Genomic DNA, 27,774 nt, shown 5'->3' on the forward strand with positions numbered 1-27,774 from the left:
ACTACTACTACACCATCCCCGCCTAAAAAATCTTTAAAAGTTGGGCCACCTTGTCACTGTTTCTTTCATCATAATAATGATGGTGTGCAGTAAATCTGCAAAGTCTAGTTCGTAATCACGCGTTTCTAGGCCAATTAACTCATTCGAGACGCTACTGCTTAGCAAAAAAAAGATAGCAAACAGGCGCTGCTTTGAAATGCACCGTTGCCTGTTTTCCTTTCACGATTCCACAACGAATAAAGAATTTGTCATCTTTCTGGAAACTAACTCACAAGTTAAATAAGGTGTGTGTCAAAAATGTTTGGATCATTTGTCGCATAGAGGTGATATTATTGATATTAATGTCTCCAACATGAGTTATCGCTTAGATCACCAGTGATCCTTGCGCATACAGTGAACAGGGATATTACGAGTGTAAAGCGACTGAGTAGACTAAAAACACTTCAAGGCAAGTAAACTCAGATGAATTCACTTTTTAGGCACAGTCTGCTTTGTAGCAACGTGTGGCTTAATTTTATTTTTAGCATCGCTGTGCGAAAATAAGAGTCGTGAAAATTTCCTTTTATGGATTGGCGTCATTATATACAAGTTAAGTGGTTAGAGGCTTCCATATAAGAACTGTTAACGAAGCCGCAGTTAATTTTTAAGTCGTGCGTTTGACGATGTTTAATAAAGTTTTTTTAGCAACAAACTTTTCATCAAACAAATTCCTTTCGTCAAACCAGAAATTCGTGTTTGATGCATTTGAGTCAAATTTCATCAAATAATTTGTTTTTGACATGTTTGAAAAAACAAAAAGAAAGAAAATTGAAGCATTTGTTTGAAGTCATTCAATCATAAACATGGATTCTAGTAGCATTTTTCTGGAATTTTTTTCGATATTTTGAGCCACTCAGCATTTGTTGATGGAAGCTTAAGAAATCCTGATGTCATTCGTTCCACAATAGCTTTACAGCACCCCTTGACAATGTAAGATACGACATTCAGTGATATTCTAAATTGAACGCTTAAAGATTGAAAGGTTTAAAGGTTTCACCTGTAGCCAAAAATCAAAGGGCCAACGCCAACCTCACGTCACACTGAATAGGATCAGTCCCACAAAGTCGTTCTTCTGGAAAAATGATATCCGAAATTTTACTCAAAACGTACTTAAATCGTCCATCCGAAAAATTTCTCTGAAGCCAATCCTATCTTCTATTTTTAACTCTTTTGTAATATTATTAAAATATCCCTTTTTACGTCTTCTTTTTACCCATATTCTTGTTTTACCCCGGTGGGGCTCGTATTCATCTGAATCCATTATTTTAATTAACAGCAGAAAAATTGTTTAATCCTGACCCACCGTCGCCATCTTGAATTAAAGAATGAATAGCTTTTCTGAAAATTTGATCCTTTGATGAAACCAATTTGATAATCAGTGTAAAAGAACGATTTCATCAAACAAAAATAAGATATTTGATGAAATTTTTTTCATGCATTTGCGCCTGCCTTAAAAAGTACCTGTAATTCAAGCCTCGTTTCTTATAACAACATCTACGAGGGAGATGAACCATAAACAAGATGAACCATGGTCATGTGTAATAATTATGATTAATTCTGTAATCTCTTTAATTATAGCCTTATTTTGTCTGTCTGTCCGCGGAAAAGGCGTCCCGTAACGGAAACACGAAATTTTTAATATGCGCACGAATATCAAATGCGATGTATTTTTATCCACTTTGTTGCGACGGGTAAATTTAAAAGACGAGCAAACGCCACGGGCGACCCCATGGATTTTTCCACGGGTTAATGACTAGTCTATATTATAATGCCCATATACGTCTGTCTGTCTGCCTGTCACGCAAAATGGTAGCTTAGCTGCGCAATAGTTAGAAGCATGCAATGCGGTATAAAAAGGACGGGCGAACCCGTGTATTTTCCACGGGCTAACGACTAGTTAATTAAATTTGTTGCAACGTAATTCTTACAAATGCTTACAATTATAAAACAGCAGAGTCGCCACGGCTGAATAAATGTTCTACTAAACTGAAATAGGGAGTAACGAGCAAAAAAAAATTGTTTGTTTGTTGTATTTATATAATTTTGAGAAAAAAACATTCTCCACTTTATCATTCCCCAGTGTATATGCATAAAAAATACTTACCTAACAAAATATTTTTAATCAAAATAGAGAATAAAAAATAAAATAAAACAAAATCAATTAAAAAATAGATTTAGTTTAAAATTAGCAAAAAATTATAATGTACATGTATGGTTTACGCTTTAAGTTGCAGTTTATGCAAAGATGACTGTACGATCTTTCATTTCAGTTGGCCGTCCCAGGGTTCTCTGTAGATCACCAGACCGTTTACTCTTGAATTCTTCATAATCTACGTTGTATGTTGATTTCATCATCTGATTATTGTTTACTGCGTAAGCATCGCTGAGTTCTAAAGTGGCGGGATAAAACATGCTTTCTGTGTCGGTTACAGGGGACGCGCGTATACTGTGAACCTCACTTTTGTCGTGTGTAGGCGTAACCTGAGGAGATTTATATGATGTCGCTTCTGGAGCGCGCAATAACTGCAATTCGCCAGAAACTAGTTTAGCACGTGCATCCATGCACTGGTTATCTAATCCTAAAGATAAGGTTTTCACGCCTAAGTCATTTTCAATTCGACCTAAATCGCGATGTAAATTTCTTAAACCAGCTTCGGCGACTTGTAACTTTTCATTTAACGCTTGAATTGAACCTTCAATTTCGCCAACCTCATAACACAATTGGTACTGGGGAATATCACGGCACAATTCTATGTTTCTTCTTTCGGTGCGTTTCTCCAGGCGAGTTTGAGCAACCTGTAAATAAAATGAGGATAAAAAAGATGAAAATTAGATAACAAATTTAATTTTTTTTAGTAGGAAAACATATCATAGAAGACTGACTTTCATTGGAGCCATTTTTGCTTCAATGGCCTCCTTTAATGCAACAATGTCTTGTTCCAATGTTGCAATCTCCTCTTTTGTCTAAAAGAAAATTATTTAATGCTTATATAATGGTCAAAGTAAAAAATCATCGCATACTGAAAACTTAGTGCTCTTTGCTGAATATGCCTTAGATTCTGCCTTTTTATGCATTTGGAAAAAGTTTTTAAATTTACGCAAGCTCGCATCGAATACAAACAATTGTAGATGTGTACACTTCTATTACTATACTAGTCGATAAAGCCCATGGAAAAATCCATTTAGGCAGGATAAAAATGAAAAAAAAGCGTCATTATAATTTTGTTGACGTCAGCAACCCATCAACAAAAAATAATCAGAAACTTGTTTTCACGTTGCCTCTATTGGGCAGAGCTTAAATTGCTGATCAAGAAAATGTATATGTTCATGTGGTTTTGATGACCAGCTAATGAGATATAAGGGGTAAAGAATTGACGTCAGCAAGAACCAGTCAAAACTGAAATTATTTTTTTTAAAATTTGTATACCTGTTTGCCTTTATCGTATAGATCTTGAAACGCTGATCAAGAAAATGTATAGGATTATGTACTTTTGACAAACGGTTGCAGAGATATTAAGGTTTAAAGGTTTTTAGATGATGTCATCAACTCGTCCAAGGATTTGGTGACCCAGGTTTGGGAAACTTACCCAAATTCGTCCTAGGTGGTCCTAGTTACCGACGCAGTGAAAAATCATTGACGTCACCACCTCGTTTCCAAGTTATTTAACCTCAAAGTTTTAGGTGCACTGTAATGGCTTCATTAATTTAATATAAGATGTTCACGTTAAAGTAAAGTTATTAACATCGCGCCGTAACGGCAGAAAAATTAACATATTAGACATGCATTTTTCGGCAACATCAAAGGAAAATGAACACATCCATTTTGCCTGTTACGGACAGACACAGTCGCCGTATTATTATAAGAGACTAGTTGATAAGGCCCGTGGAAAAATCTATTTAGGCAGGATAAAAGAGAAAAAGAACCATCATTTAAATTTTGATAACGTCAGCAGAGACATGACAGAACACAAATTTTTTTTTTCAGAAATGTGTATGCCTGTTGCCTTCATCGTATAGATCTTGAAACGCTGATCAAGAAAATGTATAGGATCATGTACTTTTGATAAATTGTTGCAGAGATATTAGGGTTTAAAGGTTTTTTGATGACGTCATCAACCCGTGCATTCCGAAACGGATTTGGTGACCCAGGTTTGGGAAACCTACCCAAATAGGTCCCAGGTAGTCCCTAGTTACCCACGCAGGAGATGACGTCAATTATTTCCACCCGTTTCCAAGTTATTTAGCCTTAAATTTAAAAGTGCAATGCAATGGCTTCACTAATCTTAATATACTCTCCTTTGACATCAATATTGCTTAACATCAAAGTTTGCTAATGTACAGAACAAATTTATAGGCGATGTTTTATAGACTTTATCAAAGATATTTTATCAACTTTGCAAAAGTGACAGACAGACAGAATTAGCGTATTATTATAGAGATATAGAGAAAAGAAGATCTCAAAACTTCAAGTGGTACCTTTAATAATGTGAAAATTTACAGCTACGCATGCAAATTAACATTGAATTGATGTAAAGTTTGAAAAATCACAAAATTTAATAAGCGAATAATTATTTCTTTATAATTAAGACCCACTGCTAAAAGCACTTAGAACTGTTGGTTGTGTGTTAAACAGAACAAAATGAATGTGGGATACATGTATTATACTACCCTTAGTTTTGTAGTTGTAGTATTTTTAACTTCACAGTCATTAAAACTTTATTTTAATTTAGCCCACAGAAATAATATAAATACATTTTTTAGTTTGAGCCTGGATGGTTCTTAACTCTACTTGAAAATTTTTGAAAATTTGTAGAGCTTGAACTTTGTTTTATACCCTTTTTAATGCCCTGTCAATTTATAAATTTACTTTTTCAATGCTAAAGTTAGATATGGATAGATCAAAAATATGAGGCTCTTTTTGGATAAATTGTGGACATTGAGAGGTGGTGTTAGGATTTTATTATCTATATTCATAGCCTCATGTTTCTTATATAATGTCTTTTTAAGAAAAAAGGTGTACAGTTCACAATTTTAGATTTTTAAAAAAATGTTGTGAATGACCTGCCAAATATTCTAGATGAATAAAAATAATAACTTGGATACTTACATTTTTTTGTTGCCACTCAAGCTCGTTTTTAGCTTGACTAGTCTCATGTAGCCTTTTTCTAAATTCATACTCTGTTGCTTTTCTCTGTGCTTCCTGGTCATTTTTTGTTTTTTCTAAAGTAGCAAATATGGCTTCTCTCAAATGTTGAGAAACCTTCATTTCTGCTTCACCTCTATGTTTATTATACTGTGAAAATGCATTCCATGTTTCAGGGGTAACACTTCCTTTTAAAGTGCGTGTGGGATTTGTTTGGAAAGCAATATCTGAAGACTGGTTGTTAAGCTGATGACAATATTCATCAATTCCCAGTGCATAATATTTGTCAGTTAAATCACAATGTAGTTGGTGTCTTGCTTCCTGTAACAAACATAACTGTTCAAATGCTTCTGTTACTTTCTGTTGGAGCAAAGCTTTTATTCCTTCAATAACTTCAACTTCTTTATGCAATTGCTCCTCAACATTATCTCTTACTAAATCAATTCCTTCCCGATTCTCTCGCAGCATTAGACACTCAATAGTTATATCTAGTGGAAGTTTTTTGGCATCTAAGGCAATTTCAACCCTTTTTTTCTCTGCCTGCAAGTCTTCAATTTCCTTATCCATGTCATTCAAACATTTTTCTAAAGCTTTGCGCCATTCATTTATATCATCAATTCGTTTTTCAAGCTTTGTATTGCTGTCGTGTTGGGTCCACCTTGTATGGTTGTCTGTTTCGTTTCGTAAGCGCCTGGCCTCTTGCCGAATTGTGTGAGTGGAATCTCTTAAACGTTCTGCATTTGTACACAAAATTTTGTTTGAAGTATGCCAGTCAGATACTGCGTACCTTGGTGGAAGTTTGTTCATAGAAAAAGACATGTTAGCTGTCACTAAAAAAATTCCAAAACATGAAATCTGTCCAGCTAGTTAGCTATTATAGCCAGCCCAGAGTTACGTTACCTTTTCTTTTCCTGTCGCCAGTCAGTTTTAGAATCATTCGATCAAAAGTTCATAAGGCACCCATTTACATAAAAATCGAATCGAAATATAAATATTTACTTCTTGTTGCCCTGCAACAGCATTTGACCCATTTGCCTGCAGGCCGTTCTGTAATTTAGCTAGGCTAAAGGACAGGGGTTTTGCATAGGACGTGTGACCATGAAGGAGAAGCAAAGCGAGAGAAGAGCAAGCGACCAATATTGGGACAAGAGGAGCAAGTACACTGTGGCAGAGTCATTTGAGCAATTTTATTTTTACTATGTAGCTAGCTAGATATATTATACATTAGATATATGTGATTTCAGCCTTTGCACCCTCCATTTCTGCCCGTTTTCCATTACAAAAAATTTTAAAAATTGATAAAAAGACTGGCCAGAAAACTAGCATATTACCCCAGCCTTATGTGATTATATATCTGAACAAACAGCTCTCGCGACGATCTGACAACTCCATTCACAACATAAATCTATGGTTTTGTGTATAAGCTATCTCTAGAAACGACTTTGCAAAAATGATGGTGACAAGGTGAGCGTTAGTGCAAGATCTAGAAAGATGAAAGCTAGGTAGCTGCGTTGCCTTGTACCTTTTTCTGATGCTCATAAAATAGTAGTGACATTAGGAAAACTTGGTAAAGGAAATTACCAGAGGGGATCTGTAAAGGAGAGCACACCCGGTAGTAAATTTTTTCTTAAAATATTCTTTAGCCTGTCAAGTTTCATAATAATATAGGTTTGTTTGGTATTTAATGAATGGTTACAAAGATAACAATAGATTAAAATATCATACCCCCACCGTGCAAAAACTTTCTCATCTGTGATCTACCCCAGCAATTTTCAGGCTGTCTGTTACGTAAAGTTTACAAGTTTCGGTGCAGGTGAAAATAATAGTATGGTACATCATAAACGTAAGGCTCAAGATATTATGTCATTAACCATCAATCTTTGTCAGTGAGAAGAGAAATTACTGAGAAAGGTAAAATCACAGAATTAAAACATTCACATATAATGGAGGGTATAAGCTAGCGATCAAGTCAATGAGATGTGTGTATACCATACATGAGATAAGAAATATGTGAGAGATGTTCATGTTTTGTGTTCTTGAATCTTCGTTGCAGTAAAGTTGGCCGGGACCATTTTGCACATGAAAAGACAAATTGACATTCCTTTCTCAATAAACCCACTCACACTAGGAAAAGCAATGCATGGCAACTCTGTTACTTCTAGCTACCGTGTAGCTGCTTTCTTACAGAAAAGTCACATGTACAATGCAAATATGGCTACCATTTCTCACCATCGTTTGTGCCCTTGTGCGTAGCAAGGTCTCTGTGCAGCCTGGTTACACTAATATCTGCAAGAATAAAGCAAATGAGATATACTAGCGATTTCTTAGGAAAAAACGATTGAATCATTTACCAACCTCAATCGCTATTGTTATTTTTTGATTCAGGTAGCACAAAATCTACCGTGCATTGAATTATATTTTGTAAAACATCTTTATTATAGTTTCACACTCGGTAATACAAGGTTGTAATAATTGTTAAGATTGTGTGTAAGGTAATTTTGATATGCATATTTCAAGAAAAAAGTGCCTTTATTATTATTTTTTACTTTTTCAATTTTTTTATGTTGTTGACAAGGAAATCTCAAAATGACCTTTGCCTATTCCAATGCCATATTTTGCATAAACATTATTATAGCTGTCCCGTATGGCACTTATCACATAGTATTTATTTCATGGCTTGTAATAAGGGTTTTTAGCTAGATGCACATGTCTGGCCATGACCAAAAATTGTGCAGCATTCATAAGTTCTCTTATTGTTGAAGATTCTTTTTATATTTAAGACGATCATACCAGTGCTTAAGATAACGTCCTTAAACCTAACAATCTTCACTTTAAAAATCCCAGCGATTATACTTTCCTAAAAAACCCTAGCCCTACCACAAAGCTAACTTATATATCCTAGCTACATATATATATCCACCAGATAAAGATTACCTTTTTCAAGCAAAACAAATTTAATTTAGCCTTGAGACAGCAGTTGCTCATTTTCTGCAACTATTTAACATCTTTTCTTGGCATGTTACATATATTTTTTAAGAACAGCAACAACAAAAATTATACGGTTTTGCATTACATTTCTATTGCAGAATGAAGATAATAGCTTGAACTCAAATTAATAGGGGGTTACTCTCAAAATAAAAAGGGTGGGGTTCCTAAAAATAGGGGGTGTTTAAAAACACAGTAAGTGACATTTAAAAAAACAATGTGGTGAACTTATATATATATGTAGCATGGCAAATTTATGGGCCTTTATAGAGGTGGGTATAGTTTCTACAATGGGTGGGGAACAGACAAGATGGAGTAATCAAGATGAAAGTTCTCAAACAGCGAAGCAATTTAAGCTGATCTTTTTATTAAGTGTTAATGCTAGTGTGGGAAACAGACTTAAACCAAGAATGATGATAATTAGTAACACACACAAGTTAACAACTCTAAATTTTTTTTAGATGAATACAAAATGAATGAAAATGAAATACAGTATCATTTAGCTGCTGTTCAAGGAAGTTTGCCCTTGGTTCAAAGTTATATATCAGGAAATAATAAAATTAATGTTGATTGCGTGGATGAGGTACACCTACTAAAAAAACTTAGAAGTGCTTGTTTTTTCAATCTCTGTGTATAACACCTTATAATGTTCATGGGTGCATTTATTTTACTAGTGCAAAGACATTTAGCAGTTATCTTTTTCCCAAATGATGTAAAAATATTATCACTTATTTAAAAAAAAACACCCTTATCCATGAAACATTCATACAAATGCACTTTTGACAATCCTCTTTTTTGTTTCCACGAATTGCAACCTGAAATCATGCTCTTCTTATATCTGGGTGTAAATTTTCAAGAACTGTTGACTTTCATAATTTCTTTGTGGATATTATAATTTTCACAAATTTCTTGAAAAATATGTTTCAGGTATTTAATTTATATGGAATTGGCTAAGATCTGTGAGAAACAAAATATTATTACTATTAAGGTATCTTGGCAATGTCTAGGCCATAACATGTTATTATTTTGACATTCCTTCCTGAAGACCAAAGACTAGTTAACCAATTTAATTTAGTTAAAACTAAACGGTGTAGAGTAATGTTTTTGCATTATTTCTCTTGTAGGAGGGGACTACAACACTTATCTTAGCAGCAGCTAATAATCATTTAGATATAGTCAAAGAACTTATAGCTAACAGGGCATCTGTCAATGCTCGTAGAAAGGTATCATTATTAATAAAAATATTTTCTAAATGTTATAGAATTACCAAACATATGCTTTAAATGAGACTGCTGTCATATATGTCACATTGCAAAATAGTAAACTCATTTTGAATGCATGATGATTCACTCAATTGTTTACAATTCTTTTAGACAGGAACTACTGCACTGTTTTTTGCGGCACAAGGTGGCCATCTTTCAGTGGTCCAAGAATTACTCAATGATGGTGCAGATATAGACCTTCCATCAAATGAGGGAGGTACTCCATTATTCGTTGCTTGTCAGTGCAATCATGTTAATGTTGTAAAGGAATTGGTGCAAAGAACAGCGAATATTCATGCTAAAATGAAGGTGAGAAGGGGGAAATATTGATTTGTGTAAAAAAGAGCATTCAGAAGTGTTGTTTAAAATATCTAAACTGTACTTCAGTGTCAGATCTTAAAATCGTTTTTTGAGTCTTGGATATATGTTAAAGTTTGGGTGCTTATATATTAGCTTTTGCTTAATACCCGACTTTCTATGTGTGAATCAAAGTTGGTAGCAGCAGGGGAATTTCCATCAATTTTTCACAGGCTAAAGACTAGTGCTTAAGTGAAACACTTCTTACATAGAAATCACCAGACCGGATTGTATTTATTCAAGTTTAAAAGAAGAAAAACCTTTTTAGATTAATAGGATTTTTCTGTGTCACTATACACAGATTAGGGATACCTTCAGGTTGTAGTGACCCTTTCAAAATCCTAATTTAAAGAGAAACAGAAAGATGCCCTGTAAAAAATATATTCCAATTCGCATTGCACAAGCAAACAAACTTCCGACAGCATTTTCATCCTAAATTTTCAGACATGTATGGTGAATCATAAAGCTGCAATGGCTTGTGAAAATATTTTTATTCACACAATTTTTATCAACAGTGGTCGATGCAGTAATAGAGATTCTACCCAGAAATTTTTCAAAAAACCCTATTGTAAGAAGAATTTAAATAAACAAAAAACATGTGTATAAAAACAAAAAAAGTAAATATAATCAAAAAAAATTTTTGCTGGCTTTATAATTCAAATCATTTTCAGAAGTGAAGAAAATATCTTTAATTTACTCTTTGAATTTTTATGTGTTAAACTTTTACATCAATAGAAAAAAAATCAGCTGAACTGATTTAACTGATTTTGCGCTTGTACCCATCATGCACTGATGAAAAAAAATTTGTGTATGTGAAAAATACATTTTTGTTCATGTGGCCCATGATACTTGTAAAAAGTGTTGCTTTATATATTTCAAATTTAGCTTTGATATTTAGGGACTGTATATGTGGAACAAATGTCCTTGTTCACTTGTTCAGGAACCTATCGGCATGTTCTGAACAAATCCGCAGGTTCGAACGGGAATACTTTTGAATAAAGTGTACCTAATGAACCTGACAACCGAGCCCCTTACCCATTGTAGATAAATATTAAGGCCAGGTTGGATCTCAAGTTTATCTAAAATATAATCAAAGCGGCTGGAATTCAGAAGGAGTGTATTACAACTGCATATAGGTTTCTTTAATTTATTGACATTTTATTTTAGGATGGTGCTACTCCATTGTTTGTTGCTTCACAAAATGGCCACCTCAATGTAGTGAAATTTCTACTTCAAAAAGGTGCGCAGGTTAATCAGCAGAGAGAAGTATGTCTCCTTTTTTTTTAAAAAAACATTCTAAAACTTGGTTTTCATCTAGCGCTAATGAGCGGTAACTAGCGATGAAAAAATAAGCGGTAACTTTTTCTTTAGTGGAAACGGAAAAAAAAAGTTACCGCTTGCTAGAGGTTACTTTTTTACGAGCGATAACTAGCGCTAAATATAATATTTTTTTTCATATTTAGCGCTAGTTATCGCTTAACATCAAAGAAAGCCGATTTTCTATGTTCAGAAAGTGATGGAAAGTTTTTTTCGAAAGTGGACAAAGTTTTTTATATTTCGTACCTTAAACAGAGAAGTATGTAAAAACTGTCTTTCTGAAAAAATGGCTGAAAAAATAAGAAGACAAGCTCTTAGTATTCAAAAAAACGATCTCTTTATAAATATCACGAACCAACAAAGATGTTTTCTCTTTCTCTTTTTCTCTTCATTAAAAATAAAAAAAAATATCCAAGTAGAGCTAAATCTTCCTCCCTCTGAATCCATGCTTTCAACTGAAGATTCCAAAAAGTGAAGTTAGAAAAAGAAATAAACATGAAGATTAACAATAATTACCGTTAGCTATAATTATGTGGAAACATAAAATGTTACCGCTACTGAATGTTACCGCTTGTTAGCGCTAGTTAGCGTTAGGTGGAAAACCAAGCTTAAAACAATTTTTTTTGTGTAGGCATTTGTGTACAATAACATTTTTTTCAATAAAGGATATGGCATCTCCCTTGTGGATAGCCGCGCAAGAAGGCCATGCTTTGGTTGTAAAAGAGTTGTTGGCATCTGGCGCTACTGTTGATCTTGCAAGAAAGGTAGGTGCAGAAGTAAATAAACACAAACTTCTAAGATGACGAAAATAGTATTGTGATTTTGTGTTTTGTGTTGTTAGGATGGAGGAACATCGTTATTTAAAGCAGCTCACAAAGGACATTACGATGCAGTTGCAGAGCTACTTGCCCACGGTGCTTCCATTGAGTTGTTAAAGGTATGTACAAGTCATAATTTTTTTATTTGTGAAGCATCCTGTGGTATAGTTAGACTTTGTTTGTTTTAGAATGGAGAGAGTGCCCTTCACGCAGCTGCTTTATTTGGCCATCTTAATATTGCAAAAAAACTTGTCGAGTCTGGTGCCGATCCACACGTGCAAAATAAGGTTTGATACTTTGTATAATGATTTGTGTTCCTAAGTGCTACTTCTGAACGTTATTTACAGGACCTTTTGGGTTGGCATAACATCAAAATGAGACATGCCTGCATTTTGGACCAAAATTTTACGGCTTTTCTTAGCTTTTTTAGGGACTTTTGATACAAAATATTCCGTATCTGGTGAGGTGGGTATGTATGAGTGCAGAAGGGCAGGAGGGGGGTTGGAGGTAATTTTTTAAACGGGGTAGGGTATCTTTTGAATTTTGAAAACAACGAAGGTAATAATTTACTGCCATAGAATAAAACTGACATAGAAAAGCTTGAAATTTGCAATTTACCAAAGTAATAAAGAGAAGAAAAAGTAATCATTTCTAGTAATTTTGCAAAAAATTATTTTCACGGATCAAATTTTCCCTGATTTTCGCGAAAGTTGATCCACTCCGGGAATCAGCATTATAGTGTTGTATCATATTAGTTGCAATTTCTATAGTGTAAACATATGTCTTTTTTAGGATGGTTTCACACCGTTAGATTTAGCTAAAGATGCGAACAGGGAAGAAACAGTTTTGTACCTGTCTACTGCTAGAAAATCCTATTCAACTACCGTTTGATTGTAGCGTTATATTCACGATGTGCGCTTGCATTGACTGTACGAAATTTAGATTTAATTATATGAAATTGTGTTAAAAATATATATACGCGTGCTAAAAGCCAAGCTACGACAAAGGAAGAAAATGGCGGATAAGAAGTGTTGTCTGATAAATGCGCTAGGCTAGTTCTCAGGCCTCTGTAATTTTACTTTGTCCTTTTAAAGCAGTGACTTTTTAGGATATTATTTTCGAAATTTTAATTAGATACATTTTTAATGTAGTGTAATAAAGTTTTTATTAATTTTTCATTTTTTAATCAATATTTCAAAATTGTTGTCATCTGTATATGTATACTTTGATGTTGTGTGCGTCGCCCTAAAATGGCGCCAAAACATCAGAATGGTGTTTCATCGAGAATATTAAAAAATGAGCTATAAAGAATAACTGGTACGTTGTTGTGAAGCATAAGTTTATTTGTTTGTCGGGGAAACAGGTGTGTTTTCTAAACACATGTGCGACATATGTTATAACAGAAAAAGTGTTTCAATGATGAAAATTTCGTAAAATGCAAGTAAAGCTTTTCTCTATTGATAGTTACCTTTACGAGATTTATTTTCGCGTGGAAATTTTTTCGTAATTTCGCAATTAAGTATTGCGTGGATTTTTAGTAAAAAATTATTTTTTACAAATCATAGAGAGAAATGCAGCAATATTCAAAAGAATGGCAGAAAAACAACAAATGTTTGTCATGGGGAAATGATATGTCTTATTTTTTACGAATTTCGCCAATAACAGATGTTTTTGTAAAAAATATATCTTGCGAATAATTGATCTCGTTAAGGCCACGCATTTGTTCGTAAATTCGTTTCACTTTTAAAATCTAAACATGTAGGAAATTTATCGTACTTTTTTTTATTTATTCTTCATTTTTATTGTTATTTAGCTTATAAAATAATATAAAAAGAAACTATTTCTCTTCTTGGTACTTATGTACATATGTATATCGAAAGATCGAGAAAATATATATTGAATGAGTAACAAGTTGTTTTTAGCAACGCCATGTACCAGAAGTCCTTCTCAATACCTATAATTCCGCACTGGCTACACTTTTTTGCCAGGGGGGAAAAAGGGTTGGAAAGGGGTTCATAAATTGGCTACCTGTAAAGTTAAACACTAAATTTAATTTTTACATATTTGTGAGTGGGTTGCTTGGATAGCTCCTAGCGTAGAAAAATATTTAGCTTTGCTGAAGAATATATAAGTTTCCCTTAATCGCAAGTATTGTGCTTAAGCCATATATTGATATAATGAGTTTATTCGAAGGAGAACATTTATTTGACTGATTTTTTTATGGTGGGGTATAATGGAAAAGAAGTTAGATTGAGAGTATAAGGTTTAATGAAGTATTTACAAAAATAATCGTGCAGAACAATAAAATATTTATTATAGACCTGATTTGGAGATGTAATAATGTTGTTAAAAAAACTTAGCAGTTAAAAAATAGAATAATGCGAGTTAGAAAAATATATGCTCACATAAAAGAGAAAAAAGCTTTTTTACATGCCTGTGTTGCAGTAATAAAGTTCTTTTCATAAACGTGACAAAAATTGGCTTTGTGTTAGCAGGAAAATATTAAAAAATGTTGTACCCTAACGAGATCAAAAAAATCGAGCCTTCTTTTTTGCTAAATCTTGTATTTCAAATATACACATTAATTATTCAACAGTCGATAATTTCACACAAATTTACAATATCTTAAAACCATAATGTTCCGAATGTTGGAGAACTTAAAAAAACAAAACAAGAGAAAAAATACATGGATAAAAACTTGTGTGCGTTTCTAATATACAGTTGTTGTGAGGACTTTCCCAAAGATCGGCTAATTATTTTGGATTTTAAATAAAAATTTTGATCAGGGAAGTTAATAGACTGATGCATGATTTCTGTTTTCCGAAAAAATTTTATCGTTGGACCTTTCGTATTGTGGAATAAATAAGCAGAAATATCTCACAGAATGGGTTGAGTTTACCCTGTTGTGACAAAAAAAAATGTTTATGCGCACGTATTTTCTTTAGACAAAAGAAGTGGAATCGTCTTGATGAAGAAAAATAATTCACGTTGACATGGCGGAGATAATTTTCTATTTTTTATCTCTTACATCTATCTTCAAAATCAGTTGGCAAAGTTCTGTTCAATACCGCAACGCAACTTCAAATGTGCCAGGGAAATTACATAGCAACAATGTTACTATGGATGCAACTCATTGTTCTTCCAACATAGCAGCTTGTCATGGTTACATAAAAAAGATGATGGTCTTTTACAAAAGCGTAAGTGATTTTCGCATGAATTTTTGTTTGAAGAAATTGAAAATTGGAAAATCTCAAGCTAGGTATATCGACTTTAAAGTCAACGGTGGAGGAAATTTCTTAACTTCCTTTCTTATCTTATTTACCGAAGCTTTAAACTACATTACATGAGGGTATTCTCGTTCACAGCACACAAAAAAAGATCTGGGTTTGAGGTTGCACTGGGAACGAGTTCGCTTGTAGTTATTTATTTGTCATTGTTGTTTTCCTTTCAGACCGGTGGATGGATCATGTTAGCCATAGTTTTGTTGGGAATCAGTTGTCTTGTTATTTCGTACGTGCGAGGGAACCTTTTAAAGAGACGATATTACAAAAGCGCTAATAAGAAGGTATTATGGTCTTTTCAAAACAGAAATCCATATGAACGTAAGATACTTAAAAGTGATAAATTACAAAATACAACGGCCTCACCTGCTCCTACATGCAAATCTCTTTTCAAAATAAGAAGTGTACAGCTGGTTTGACCGTTACTTATCCGTGTACTTATTTTTTTGTTTATTTGTTTGTTTATTTTTTTGTTTGTTTGTTTATTTTATCCAATAAAATTGTAGAAGCGATTATATCGTTCTTATGACTTTTCGAAATATTTGTTAATGAAAACTGAAACATCACTGCCAAGGAAGCATAAATTGTTTATAAGTCCTCCAGGACCGTCGTATAAAAGATGGAACAGTTAATGCCTAGTAAAAGACGAAGGTGTTTTTTTTAACACACAAATTTGCATTCCTCTCCACCGCTTTCTGAGAAAATTGCTTACTTACCTTAAAAGATATAATTTGGGTAAGCATAAATTTCGTGTGTATAACTTTTCAAATTTAAATTTTCTCACAAAAACAAGAAATAAATTCCAGGATTTCAGAAAAAAATGTACCTTATTCGCACTAATATTCGTGTAACAAGTATTAGGCGCAAAATGTTTTGCGCGAAAATTAATACGCTTGAAAATTGGCAGGAATAAGGTAGATGTGTTAAAAACACCTTTCAGCAACCAGTTTTATTTCTCGAAAAATTTTTTACCTCTTCGCGCGTATTAATTTTCCTTCGCGCGCGTAATTCTGGTTCTAAATTTCGCACACCAAATAACCTTTTATACGCGAAGCGAATTACTTTACGCGAAAATTAGAACAGATAAGGTATTAGAGAATAGCAAAACTTGAGTAAAATAATTTTTTCGCAAGATTCTGCCCATAAGTTAGCAACTTCGTCCCCATTTCCACTGTAAAATGATTGATATATCTTTACATCAACATTGTTGTTATATGTTGCGATTAAATTTTAATCAATTTCGCGCGCTCTGCGAGGCGAGATTGTTTGATTTCCAAATCCTATCTATCAAGCATTTCTTGAAACTCTCGTCCAAATTTGATAAAACACAGACTTATCATTTTAAACTTATTTCTCAACAAATGATTTTGTTCTTTAAACTGGTTTTTTAATTTTCAACAAGTTATTTTTATTGCATCAAATATTTAAAATAATATTTTTTTAGCTCTTTATACAAAGTCACTTTGTTTGTAACACTTAGTCCTTAAAATCTTTATTTTATAAAAATGAAGTTTGTTTGTTTTACTTTCAATGTTTTTAAATTTAAAGCATGGTGTTAGCGTCACTATGAAATATATTGTCGCTCTTAAATAAGAATTTGTGCGAGGGTTGATTATAAGGCGGCAACATATAATTTTATTCACAGTTTTGTGCGCAGGTTTTTTTAATGTTTATGTCGGCGTGATGAAATAAATTTCTACAGTGTCATTTTCTACAGTTTTTATTTCTTTATTCTTTTTATAAGTTGTAAATGAAGCAAGGCTACTGAAGCTTCACTTCAAATGCCAAGTTTAGCCCAAACCGCCTTAATAGATTATTCTGATAAACGTTCCATGAACTTTCATCGCTTGTGTTATGTTGTATTGCCTTTATTGCGAAAATTGTTAAAGACCCTGAGCTTCTTCATAAAATTCAAATTAATTCATGATGGCTTTCATTAATAACGATATCTCAAATTTCCGTACAAGAATACATACTGATTTGTTCACTTGAGCAATGTCGCGAAAATATCACAACTTAAATCCATCTTTTATAAGTCCAAATATGGTAAACATTCTCACTAAATGACAGTGATTACCCATCAAAACAGAAAAACATTGCCTTCATCGCGCATCCTTTCCTAATGCAATAGAAAAGATTTTAATACACCACGGTTTGGACGATGTAGTCATTTCCCATGGACACTGTATTCCAAACAAGGAGAATGTGACACAAAGCAGTTACTAAACAAGTTAATAACATTATACTATCACTATTGAGACATACAAGTGCAATTGCCAACTATCTCAGGACACTGTCTGGCGAAAGCTTGATAAATGTTTATGTTACTAAACATATGTCAGGTCAACTACATAAATTAAATTGAAGATCTGGATAAGGAAACAAAAAAATTGAGCTAGGCGTTTCTTTAGACAAACTAACGGTGCGTTCTCAACACTTGCTCATTCATGGCATCAAAAGCTTTTAGCGCCAATATAAGATACAGTCCCGCAAACAGATTAGACTTATGTCGGGCACCCGGTCATCAATAATAACTTTGTTGACCATGTCGACCATTTAATTCTTTATCGCTCAGCAGTAATGCTTTATCTTTTCATAGTAATGCTTTATCATTCAGTAGCAATGCTTTATCGTTCAGCAGTAATGCTTTATCAGTCAGCAGTAAATCTTTATCATTCAGTAGCAATGCTTTATCGTTCAGCAGTAATGCTTTATCAGTCAGCAGTAAATCTTTATCATTCAGTAGCAATGCTTTATCGTTCAGCAGTAATGCTTTATCAGTCAGCAGTAAATCTTTATCATTCAGTAGCAATGCTTTATCGTTCAGCAGTAATGCTTTATCAGTCAGCAGTAAACCTTTATCATTCCGTAGTAAGACTTTATCATTTAGCAGTAATGCTTTATCAGTCAGCAGTAAAGCTTTATCATTCAATAGTAAGGCTTTACATTTCAGTAGTTATGCTTTATCATTCAGTCTTTTTATTAGTAATGCTCTATCATGTGCGCGAATTGTCTTGTGGTTATGGCGTTCCCTTCGTAATTACAAGTGCTGTGTTTGGTATACAGCGCGGACATGTTTACCATGTAAGGGATTTAGGTTGGAATTAACGGTGTATATCTAATTATTAATAAATATGTCTAATTAATAATAAATACATTCAGAACACAGGAACCACGTTGATAACAGCGTTTTTAACACTGAAGTGGCTATATCCTGTATAAATATTCGAAAAATAATAATAAGTTAACAATGTTTAAGGAGAGTTTTATTTTAAATTTAAGTTTTAGAAGAGCATTTGTCGTTTGTCCGAGGAGGTACTTTAAACCAAAAGATTAAGGCCGAACAATGGGTTGGGGATGTCTAGACAACCTGAAAAAAGTAGCATAGGAGAAAGGAGTTTTTCACATACGTCGATCGTTTAAAGTTTTTGCAAACAGTGAGCTTTTAAGTCATGTGTTTTACCCAAATTTGTTGTTTTTTCTCTTTGTTCTTTATATTTTTATATTACGATTAATAATTCAAGGTAAGAATAAAGTTTATAACCGTGTATTACTTTAATGTTTAAAGATTCAGACTGTATGGAGTTTATATCCAACCAACAATAATTCATATGTGCTATTAGCAGGAGTTTTTTGAACTGTTTTCGTCCCTTTCTTTCCCTTATTTAACCATTTACCACCTTTTCAGTTTAAGATTGTTTTACACACCTCCGTATGGAAACTAATTTGAAAACATTTTATTTAGTATATTTCCTTTTTTGAAGTTTAAGGATTTCCTTTAACAATAATCTTAAGGATGTGGTTGATATGCTTGTTTTTAAGTAATTAGTTGAAGAGCCAATTAAGTTCTTGTAAATAGATATGTTAAATTTGATTATATATTATTATTGCGTGTATTCGATATTAAATATATTTATAAGATTTACTCGTTCCAAGACTTTAAGGTACTATTTGTAATATTTTAAAAGTGAGGGACCGATGCCAACTCGTTAGGGATACAGCTACATTCAATGTGCGGTTGGAATCAAGGGAATTTTCTTTTCAAAAACATTTTTTTAAATTGGCTGCTCAATAATGAAATGAAAAGGAGTGGTCCCACAAAATTTTCGTTTTTTTTATTTTTTCTTTGGATTCTCCGCTATTCAATTAGTATAAAGTTTTTATTCTTTTTTCGAAAAATTGTTTATTGATCTTTTAATCAATGCGCAAAGGTTGTCTTTTAATTAAGAACCTTTTGCTGTGACGTCATAATTGGCGATGTTAGTTTCGAGAGAGAGAGAGAGAGAGATAGAGAGAGAGAGAAAGAAAAGCTTGATACTCAGATCACATATATGAACACAGAGCGAAGAAGAATTAGAGTATGATATTATTGAAGAAGAAAACAATTTTGGAGAAGATGAGGACGGTGATAATGAGATGGAAACCTTTGATGAGCTTTTTACAGGCACAGGGCTACAACTTTTTTTAAATCGAGACCACTAAATAAGATGATAATAAAAACATTGTAACTGAGAGAGAAACGATATTTTTAGTAAAACATTGGGAAAGTTTTCGTGTTGGGAGAAACGAATGGTGCAAGTGCGATAACTGCAAGACTGAAACTAGGGAGATTGATTGTCTTTGTTGCACGGAAGTGGGTGCATTAACAGACAAACAATTCCAAGGTATATGTGCTTAAACATATCTTTTTAAGATTAAGATAATATATAATATATAATATGTGATTATAATTATAGAAAATAAAATAAAATAAATATTTCTAATTATGAAATTACGATCTTGGATTCTCTAGAATATCATTCTATTTGCTGAATTGTCTTAACACACAAAAAATCATTCGCCAACTATGACGTCACGGCTATTTAAACAGGATTGTTAAAAAAGGCCGAATAAGAGAAGAAAAAGAACTTTTTTTTAAAAAAAAAGTTTTTTATAATAATAAATAAAACATTTCCGATAAAATAAGATGAAATTATTTTTTTTTGATTTTTCGTGGGACCACTCCTTTAATGAAAAGAGGGGTTTTTTTAGCCTTTAATTTAGCTTTGCTTACCTTACTTATCTTGATTGGTAAAAGTTGAGACATTCTAAGCGGATAGATTAAAACACTTTTAAATCCGTTTCAAGATGCATAAGGAGTATATAAAAACATGCTAGCGACAAATACGTATCACAAATTCCATCATTTGTAGGTCCGCCCACTTAAGTATATATGCGATGTTTGAACTTTAATATCGAGATGACGTTTAAAAAACTTTGTTAGGCAATTTCGAAATGCTTTTTCCATAAATTTCAAGAACCTTACTTTTTTTTATTACACCTCCACAAACGATTATTATTTTGTGAGTTTGCCTTTAATATGTTATAGCTAAAACTCTCTTAAGAAATGAAAAGAGTAATCTTTCCATAGAAAATATGGTTTTAAACAAGAATGCGGAATAAAAAACACTACATTTGATTAAAACCAGCGCATTGGGTAATAGTATTGGTTGAAAAGAAATTCCGAAACGTTCGATGTCTCTCCAACATATGCTATATTTAAGTAAGTATCACTTAGTTGAATCAGCATAAAGATCTCGCCAAATAGAATTGTTTGGACCAGAACAAACATAAAATTGTTTACAATTTGAAAACTAAAATACTAACATTATTTGGTCATTTAAAACGTCAACAAACAGACCATTACAGCTGCTATTTTTAGCAAAAAAATAATTACTATTTTCTGTGAGAAACTTTATGGCATCATGCTCACTAGGTCACGTATATAACTAAAAAGGGAAACAATGGATATAACATTATATCAGTTAGGAAGGTATTAATAGAAATTCATTTCAATGTGGTTGGCTGTACTGTATTGATGATAAAAGATTGGAAAAGATATGGTAAAAATATTAGTCACTTGAACAAAATTTAGTTAACCTTTTAGCGACGTAGCGACTAAATTTCCCAACGTCACTTTTTGTGAAAATATTATTTTTTAAATCAATGTCACCACTCTTCGAAATAAAAATGGATAGTAAACAGTTAGCCTATTTCAATAACATTCTAAACTTTTTTTATATTTGTTTTTCTTTCTCTTCATAAAGAAATTCTCCATTTTATACAACAATAAAATTTCTTCTTAAAATATAAACCACAATATCTCTTGTATATATCAGTATTTCCTTTCGAGATATTTAACCCTGAACTTAGCCTAAAACTTAGAAAAAGTTGATAAAAATATTTGGATGGTAAAAAAACACATAGCAAAAATAAACTTTCTAGTCTAATTACGGCAGCAATGAAAGTTGAATTTTTTTCAAATTTTGCGAAGGCCTTTTTACAAAAACTGCGTGAAAAAATTGATTTTCGGTGATTTCTAAAACTTTATGTCGAGTATTTTGATATTTCAAGCCGACCTCGGTTTAGATAAATCCAATTTAACTCTGACTCGTTCAGGCGAAAATACACGGTCAAAAGACAAGCCCTCTCAGACAAAACGTAGAAGGCAAGGGAAAAAATTAAAATAAAGTATACTTAATGTATTATAATCTATGTCTGGGTATAGGGGGCGAGTAAAGTGCCAAGAGGCGGGGTCAAAAATTCCCTACCCCTTAACTTTCTGTGCGTTAGGCAAAAGTCACAAAACGTGGTATGATGTCCGTCCCAAAACATTAAGGTCAAGGGTTGAAAATGTGTAATTTTACCAAGAGGCGTAAGAGCTTTTGACAATGGGTACAGCACATTACCTAGAAAAAAATTTTCTGGTCTTTCATACCAAAATGATAAAGATGCAACTACACAAAGTTTCAGGCACATTGGGTTTTATTGTTATTAAAGAAAATATATCAGGAAAATATACCAGAAAAATATGCCAGGTACCCCAAACCTCGTCCAAGGGCTCTTCTACGCCCATGATATTCTAACTGGACCGCTCTGTAGGACTTGACGGAGCCATCAAGTTAGAATATCATAAGCGTAGAAGAGCCCTGGGGACGAGGTTGCCTTCCTCTTTTACCAATTACCTGAATAAATGCTTGTATCCTGTGATTAGCAATTATAGTTCTACCTACATTGTTATAGCCAGTACCAAGCCAGTACTGAACAAATAATTTTACACAAGTTATAAAAGTCAGATGCTTTCCAGTTTTTATCAAAGTTAACGAGGCATAGCCACATTGTTTTCATTTGAGGAAGGAGCGAGCTTGTAAATTTCGATCTTTTTGAGTGTTTGGGCCATGCATGTTTGGGTAATTCTGCTGAGTAAGACCCAAACATGTTTAGGTCTTACTAAGCAAAATATTTACAAAATTTCAACTCTCTAGATTTGCTAAAATGCAGTCAAAATATTAGGACTACAGTACAAAATTATATCAAAATTGAAAATATGTCAATAAATTGCGTAACGTGTATGTTTAGTCTAAAGTGTGTTCGTATTTCCTTCACTTAATTCATTTACTTTTTTGACTAATTGAAGTGACCGAAATTCTTCCGATTTTTTAAACCTCCGCGAAATTTTTCCGCTTTTCTAAACATCCGCGAAATTTAAGTAGGATGTTTGTCAGCAGTTGGATGTCTTTCTTTGCTTTAAAAAAATTTGCGGTGAAGTTTTAATTCTTTTGCGGAACCTCAAAATTGTCGGTAGAAAATTTGTTTAGAAACAGGATTATTGACTCTTTAATTCTGCCCTAATGAATGCTTGTGTATAGTTTAGCATATCTTACTTAACGACCATTCTATATTTACCTTGTTTTCTTCTGTTCATAAAATTTGGCTTGTTGTCAAATACATTCATGACAACAGGGAGGAGTTTTGCCAGAATAACAATCTCTTGTGCTATTTTAGGAAACAAAATTAAGAAAAGTGGCAAAATATTGCACATAGCAGGATATACCCTAGGCCGTTATTATTGTTTTGTATTGTATTTCGCGTCACTCAAAAATAACATTTTCCGTTTGTCATCAAAAGAATTGACAACCCTCAGCTGTTTTCACGTTCTCTTGCGAATGTACAGGCCTCTATCAACTCAAATCACTTCATGAAGGGCGGGAGGATGAGGGGGGCGCAATGATATTGTGTCTACCCGAGGGGCTACCATGGTTTGCGGGTATATTAAAACAATGGATATTATGTATTTATAAAAAATGCTGTCGAGAAAAGAATTAATTTTCAATTTTTCAAAATTATCTGAGGGAAGGGTAGTTTTATTGTAACGTTGTATCGCAATAAAATATACTAGTCGATGGTCCGTAAAAAAAATCCACGGGTATTATAAAATAGATAAAAAACATAAATGCGGCAAATTACTATCATTAAATATATGTACAATATTAAATAATTAAAAGATATATATATAATATAATATTTCTTCAGTTTTATATGCAGACACAATAATGAGGCAAACAGCACCCTTGTCAGAAAAATTACTAAATTAATTCTCCCAAAAGATTTTTTGTCCAAATCTACTTATGCTTTTTTACACATATTAATTTCAATTGTTTTACTCCAAGTGCACACACCAAAATGTTTTTTGCAAAATCTGTACGAACATGGCGGCGGATAAAGGCTGATATCCCATTGACATGATTTCGTTCCATGGTTACATGCACCACCAAAACATGGCTCTATAGAGCACATACAGCTTATGCCAGTCTTAAAATGTTTTCTCGTCGTTTTATCTACGTCGTGCCATAGCACATTCCAATAACATAGTGTTGTGTAGAGTCTATTGCTCACCACACTACCAGTCAAAATATACCTCTTACCTACTTTCAAAGTAGCATTACATTCTAAGGGACTGGTGTAGACTTCTGCAAGATAATGATCGTGGTGCTCTTTCGTAGGTTGTATTTTTTTGATTTTATTCAAAGATTTTATAAGTACATCTTCACCTTTCCATATCATTGTCACCAAAATGTCGTACCTTGGTTGGTTCTTACGACGTTCGTTTTGTGTCTTTCCGATCCATCTGTCTTTTAAAATTTTAGCTCTTATCACTGTAAAAGAAGGGGTAATTTATCATTCATATTAAAGTCTACGAAATTCAAGTTATTGTTTCATTATGTTGTCATACTTTAGTCACAAACGTCATATACATATTTTAGGGCAAATAGTTGACTAGCGTTTTAAGAATTAAGTTAAAAATAATGTTGCGATTACAGGTGGGACAATGAATGTGTATGGGTAGCTTGTCAGCAGAAGAACAAATGCATTCATCAACCGAAGACTTTTTTTGCCAAAAAATAATAAGTTTTTGAAAATTTGAGATGCCAAAGATGGTTCGTGCTTAGTACTGTTGGGTAGCGCAAACATGGGGAGAACATCTCATGAAACCCTAATCCTTAGAAGTTACGGCGGTCCAACTTGGGGGGGAGGGCTGTTTTTCCCCAGTTTTTAACATCATATTTATAGAATCAAATACAAGTGACGCTCTGAAATATAAACAAGGGAAATGTAAACAGGAGCAATTGTTTGAAATGCTTGGTATTTATATATTTATTTATTTATTTATTTATTCATTTATTTATTCGGACACCTTTGCTTATTTGCCCGCCCTAACAACACTCCCTCTTTCTGCCACAATATAAACCCCTTACCTAAACCTTTGACTGAGTACCTAGTTGTCAAGGCTGTAGTGGTAATGTGCCATTTATTTTAACCTAAATTGAGGCTGAAATTAGACAATTTTGCAATATATCAATATGGTTGACCGTTTCTGTTAATAAGGATGTTTTTTTTAAGAAGATGGTATGTAAACAATGTCATAATGGCGGACGGCAATTAGAACGAATCTAATAATACTTCAGACAGATGTGGTCTACACTTGTGTATGGGATTGTATCATGTACGTCTAACAGAATCTCCATCTTATTAACATTTTAAAATTTTGTTCATTTACCTTCAAAAATGTTATTATTAAAGTACTTTTACTTCAGTAAGTCGAAGAAAGTTTAAGTGGACAAATAAGAATCACAAAAAAGTTTACGTATTTTTTTGTTACCTGTTTTTTTTCGATAGAATGAATGTTTTATTACCTTGTGAGTTCAAGATTGGGATAAAGTCCACATCCCAAATGTTACATGGCCTTCTATTTCTTTATTTTTAGAAGAATTTATTAGTTTATGATACACTGGACTTGACATTTTGTTTTTTCACAAAACAAGCCTTGCTTCGACTTACGTTTCCAATCAAGAATTCACAAGTCATTTCCCAAAGAGGAAAGTCAGATGTAATCGTTTTGTATCAATTAGCAGACAATTAGAGGTTCTTTAATTAACAAAGTTATTAAAAATGATGCTAAAAATAAAGTAAAATATTTTTAATTTTAATCTCCCTAAACCACATTTATACGCCTAGTTTTCTCTCTGGATCTAATTACCTTTATTTTTTACTTTTAAATACTTATTACACCTTACCAAATATCTCCTGCCTCTGCCGGAAGAAAACACTGTATTTTTTCATGAAATAAGCTCGATCGCGTGGTAAATCTCCGCCTGATTTTTTTGGTAAACAAAGCAATCAAGTTAAAAAGTCACTTTCTCTTTTAGCTACCTCATTAGCCTCACAGGGCGAATATATAAATCATGAAACATTTTTAATTAAACTAATTACTTGTTAATTATCAGTTGGTCGGTTTGTGCGAAATTGTCTTCACTCTGGCACGCAAAATAACTCACTGAAATTTCGGAGAAGGTTAAAAGTGTTTTTTTTGTGTGTGTGTAAATATTTTGATCTATTTTAGTGAAACTTAACATAACAAATATTTTTTATCTAGAACACTTCTGAAGCCTACACAAGGAATGTCAAGCTATTCAACACTTGTGACTATCTATCTAATCAAATCTAGTGTGATTGACAACATGGCCAGCCCTTTTTTAAACTTGTTTCTAACGTGAAATCTGTACACAAGAAAAAGCACTTTGAAGTTTTGTTTATACAAAATAAAAGGCTTCGAGACAATACACCTTTTTAAAAACACAATCTTGATTCGCTAAATAAAATTTAATTTGAAAATTAATCAGGAATGACAACCTAGTGTTTGAACGTAACTATTATATAGTTTCTTGTTGTTAGTTTTTTGTATATTTAGATCTTGCCATCTTTAAGTTACTTCTTTACACATTTAGGCCACTCTTTCCTGGTAGACAAAGTATAACTTTTACGTGTACAATTGTCTAAAGTAAACTGAGTAAAGGGGGGTTGTTAAAAGATAACACGTTCATTTTAGATGGTAAAATACAAAAAATTTACTCTTTAATACTACTTTTATTGGTCAACACAGATTGAAATATATGCGAGGTAGGTCAAGGATAGTGAGATATTTTTCAAGGATATTACTCAATAGAATATTCAAAAAATTCCTCGTTCAAAAATTCCATGCCTTAAAAAAACACTATTTCAAGAGCTACGAAGAGAAACAAAAACATGATCCCGGAAAATTTTTAAAAAATAAACTTACCAAAGTCCGAATCGCAGTAGGCCCGTTGCGGATGTAATGGCATGCAATTACAAGGAGTCTCGGTACTAGTTGAGTAACCAATGAAATTTATCAGGGCACCTGATAGCAACAATAACAACATCTTTGCTTGTTCAAGTTCTGTTACCTCCTCATGTGGAGTATATTGCGGTGTGAAGTGATTTATAAGCAGTCAGCTTTATATTGAAATATTCTTGTGACGTCATTTCTGAATAATTAAATATAATTATGACTTAAATATGGCGTCTCCGTAGCAACTACGGTACTGTAAAATGTGCTTATTAAGTGTCCATGTTTTTTGTTATGATGAAAAAAATGATGCTCTACGTCATACATATTTTGCTGAATTGATTTATATTTTATACATGACAGAAATCAAAGCCTTATTCAGTTAAAATTGGTTTTCACTGCACGCACCAAATCTTCCCTTTCACTTATATAATCTTGTTTTTTTTCCCACCTCTTATCAAAATACGTCTTTCTCTTTAAACACCACAAACCATAGACACCATGACAACCTAAATTTGTGTCTCTTAAAATATTATTTATTGAAAAAAAGAAAAAAAATAACAACTGGTTTGTTTTTCAGATCACGTGTTTGCTCATGTTGGACGCTCGATTGTCCAAAGAGAAATAAACACATTTGGATCACGTATGTAGGAAGTTCTTGCAATGGTTACACAACACATATCTTCACGTTTTTTTGAAGCTGTGGAGTAGGGAATGCAAATGTTTTCCCCAAATGTTCACAAGAAAAGATAAATGTTTACAAAAGCCTTGAATTCTCTCTTCGACAGTTAGACGAAAGTTTATTTTGATCTTTTTGCACATCAACTAAAAGCGCGTGAATAGAAGTGACTCATATTGTGCAATAGTTAGAAAGCGCATTTTATCGCTTACTACATTATAATAATTTTTATAATTCCCATATCTCCTGAGATATTAGCTCGAAACGCTCACTTAAATCTGAAATCCTTATGGTCAGCATAACGTTATAGCCTCAGTTTTGATTATACCCTTAGAACCTACACCGTACATTTATTCAATCGGAGGGTATCAATGCAAAAAGTTCTAACACAAGACTCAACTTCTTCCCGATAAAGTAAATGTTTAATAT

The 27,774-nt window shown here is 33.0% G+C and overlaps 4 protein-coding genes across 5 annotated transcripts; 2 read left to right on the plus strand and 2 right to left on the minus strand.

The window, feature by feature from the left end:
• Positions 1-2,055: 2,055 nt before the first annotated feature.
• Positions 2,056-6,414, minus strand: LOC130654529 (tektin-2-like). Its single transcript, XM_057457136.1, has 3 exons — positions 5,147-6,414; positions 2,923-3,003; positions 2,056-2,835 (listed from the first exon to the last, which is right to left on the minus strand). The coding sequence occupies exons 1-3, from the start codon at positions 5,999-6,001 to the stop codon at positions 2,275-2,277; spliced, it is 1,497 nt and encodes a 498-aa protein (XP_057313119.1). The 5' UTR covers positions 6,002-6,414; the 3' UTR covers positions 2,056-2,274.
• Positions 6,415-8,495: 2,081 nt separating this feature from the next.
• LOC130654530 (ankyrin repeat domain-containing protein 29-like) lies at positions 8,496-13,045 on the plus strand. The gene is made up of 8 exons (XM_057457137.1): positions 8,496-8,750; positions 9,292-9,390; positions 9,541-9,738; positions 10,954-11,052; positions 11,769-11,867; positions 11,945-12,040; positions 12,110-12,208; positions 12,714-13,045. Exons 1-8 carry the CDS (start codon positions 8,640-8,642, stop codon positions 12,810-12,812), a joined length of 900 nt encoding a protein of 299 aa, XP_057313120.1. The 5' UTR covers positions 8,496-8,639; the 3' UTR covers positions 12,813-13,045.
• A 920-nt stretch (positions 13,046-13,965) lies between these two features.
• Positions 13,966-15,717, plus strand: LOC130654842 (uncharacterized). Of its 2 annotated transcripts, XM_057457484.1 has the most exons (3): positions 13,966-14,623; positions 14,867-15,118; positions 15,373-15,717. In XM_057457484.1, exons 2-3 carry the CDS (start codon positions 14,915-14,917, stop codon positions 15,619-15,621), a joined length of 453 nt encoding a protein of 150 aa, XP_057313467.1. In that variant the 5' UTR covers positions 13,966-14,623; positions 14,867-14,914; the 3' UTR covers positions 15,622-15,717. The 2 variants fall into 2 exon arrangements, with proteins under 2 accessions (XP_057313467.1, XP_057313466.1); XM_057457483.1 differs by having other exon boundaries at positions 13,966-15,118.
• Positions 15,718-23,471: 7,754 nt separating this feature from the next.
• LOC130655658 (metalloproteinase inhibitor 3-like) lies at positions 23,472-27,183 on the minus strand. Its single transcript, XM_057458437.1, has 2 exons — positions 26,640-27,183; positions 23,472-24,177 (listed from the first exon to the last, which is right to left on the minus strand). The coding sequence occupies exons 1-2, from the start codon at positions 26,758-26,760 to the stop codon at positions 23,648-23,650; spliced, it is 651 nt and encodes a 216-aa protein (XP_057314420.1). The 5' UTR covers positions 26,761-27,183; the 3' UTR covers positions 23,472-23,647.
• Positions 27,184-27,774: the final 591 nt, after the last annotated feature.

The sequence above is a fragment of the Hydractinia symbiolongicarpus genome, chromosome 8 (assembly GCF_029227915.1).
Source record: "Hydractinia symbiolongicarpus strain clone_291-10 chromosome 8, HSymV2.1, whole genome shotgun sequence".
Classification (NCBI taxonomy): domain Eukaryota; kingdom Metazoa; phylum Cnidaria; class Hydrozoa; order Anthoathecata; family Hydractiniidae; genus Hydractinia; species Hydractinia symbiolongicarpus.

Bases quoted from the DNA above. Each gene is read 5' to 3' on its own strand.
- LOC130654529 (XM_057457136.1), bottom strand. From the start codon at position 6,001: ATGTCTTTTTCTATGAACAAACTTCCACCAAGGTACGCAGTATCTGAC. The intron at 3,004-5,146 runs GTAAGTATCCAA...ATTTTCTTTTAG, and splicing joins TTGAGTGGCAACAAAAAAAT to ACAAAAGAGGAGATTGCAAC. The intron at 2,836-2,922 runs GTCAGTCTTCTA...TTTTATTTACAG, and splicing joins CAAAAATGGCTCCAATGAAA to GTTGCTCAAACTCGCCTGGA.
- LOC130654530 (XM_057457137.1), top strand. From the start codon at position 8,640: ATGAATGAAAATGAAATACAGTATCATTTAGCTGCTGTTCAAGGAAGT. The intron at 11,053-11,768 runs GTATGTCTCCTT...TTTTCAATAAAG, and splicing joins AGGTTAATCAGCAGAGAGAA to GATATGGCATCTCCCTTGTG. The intron at 12,209-12,713 runs GTTTGATACTTT...TGTCTTTTTTAG, and splicing joins ATCCACACGTGCAAAATAAG to GATGGTTTCACACCGTTAGA.
- LOC130654842 (XM_057457483.1), top strand. From the start codon at position 14,915: ATGGCGGAGATAATTTTCTATTTTTTATCTCTTACATCTATCTTCAAA. The intron at 15,119-15,372 runs GTAAGTGATTTT...TTTTCCTTTCAG, and splicing joins TGATGGTCTTTTACAAAAGC to ACCGGTGGATGGATCATGTT.
- LOC130655658 (XM_057458437.1), bottom strand. From the start codon at position 26,760: ATGTTGTTATTGTTGCTATCAGGTGCCCTGATAAATTTCATTGGTTAC. The intron at 24,178-26,639 runs GTAAGTTTATTT...CTTCTTTTACAG, and splicing joins CTACTGCGATTCGGACTTTG to TGATAAGAGCTAAAATTTTA.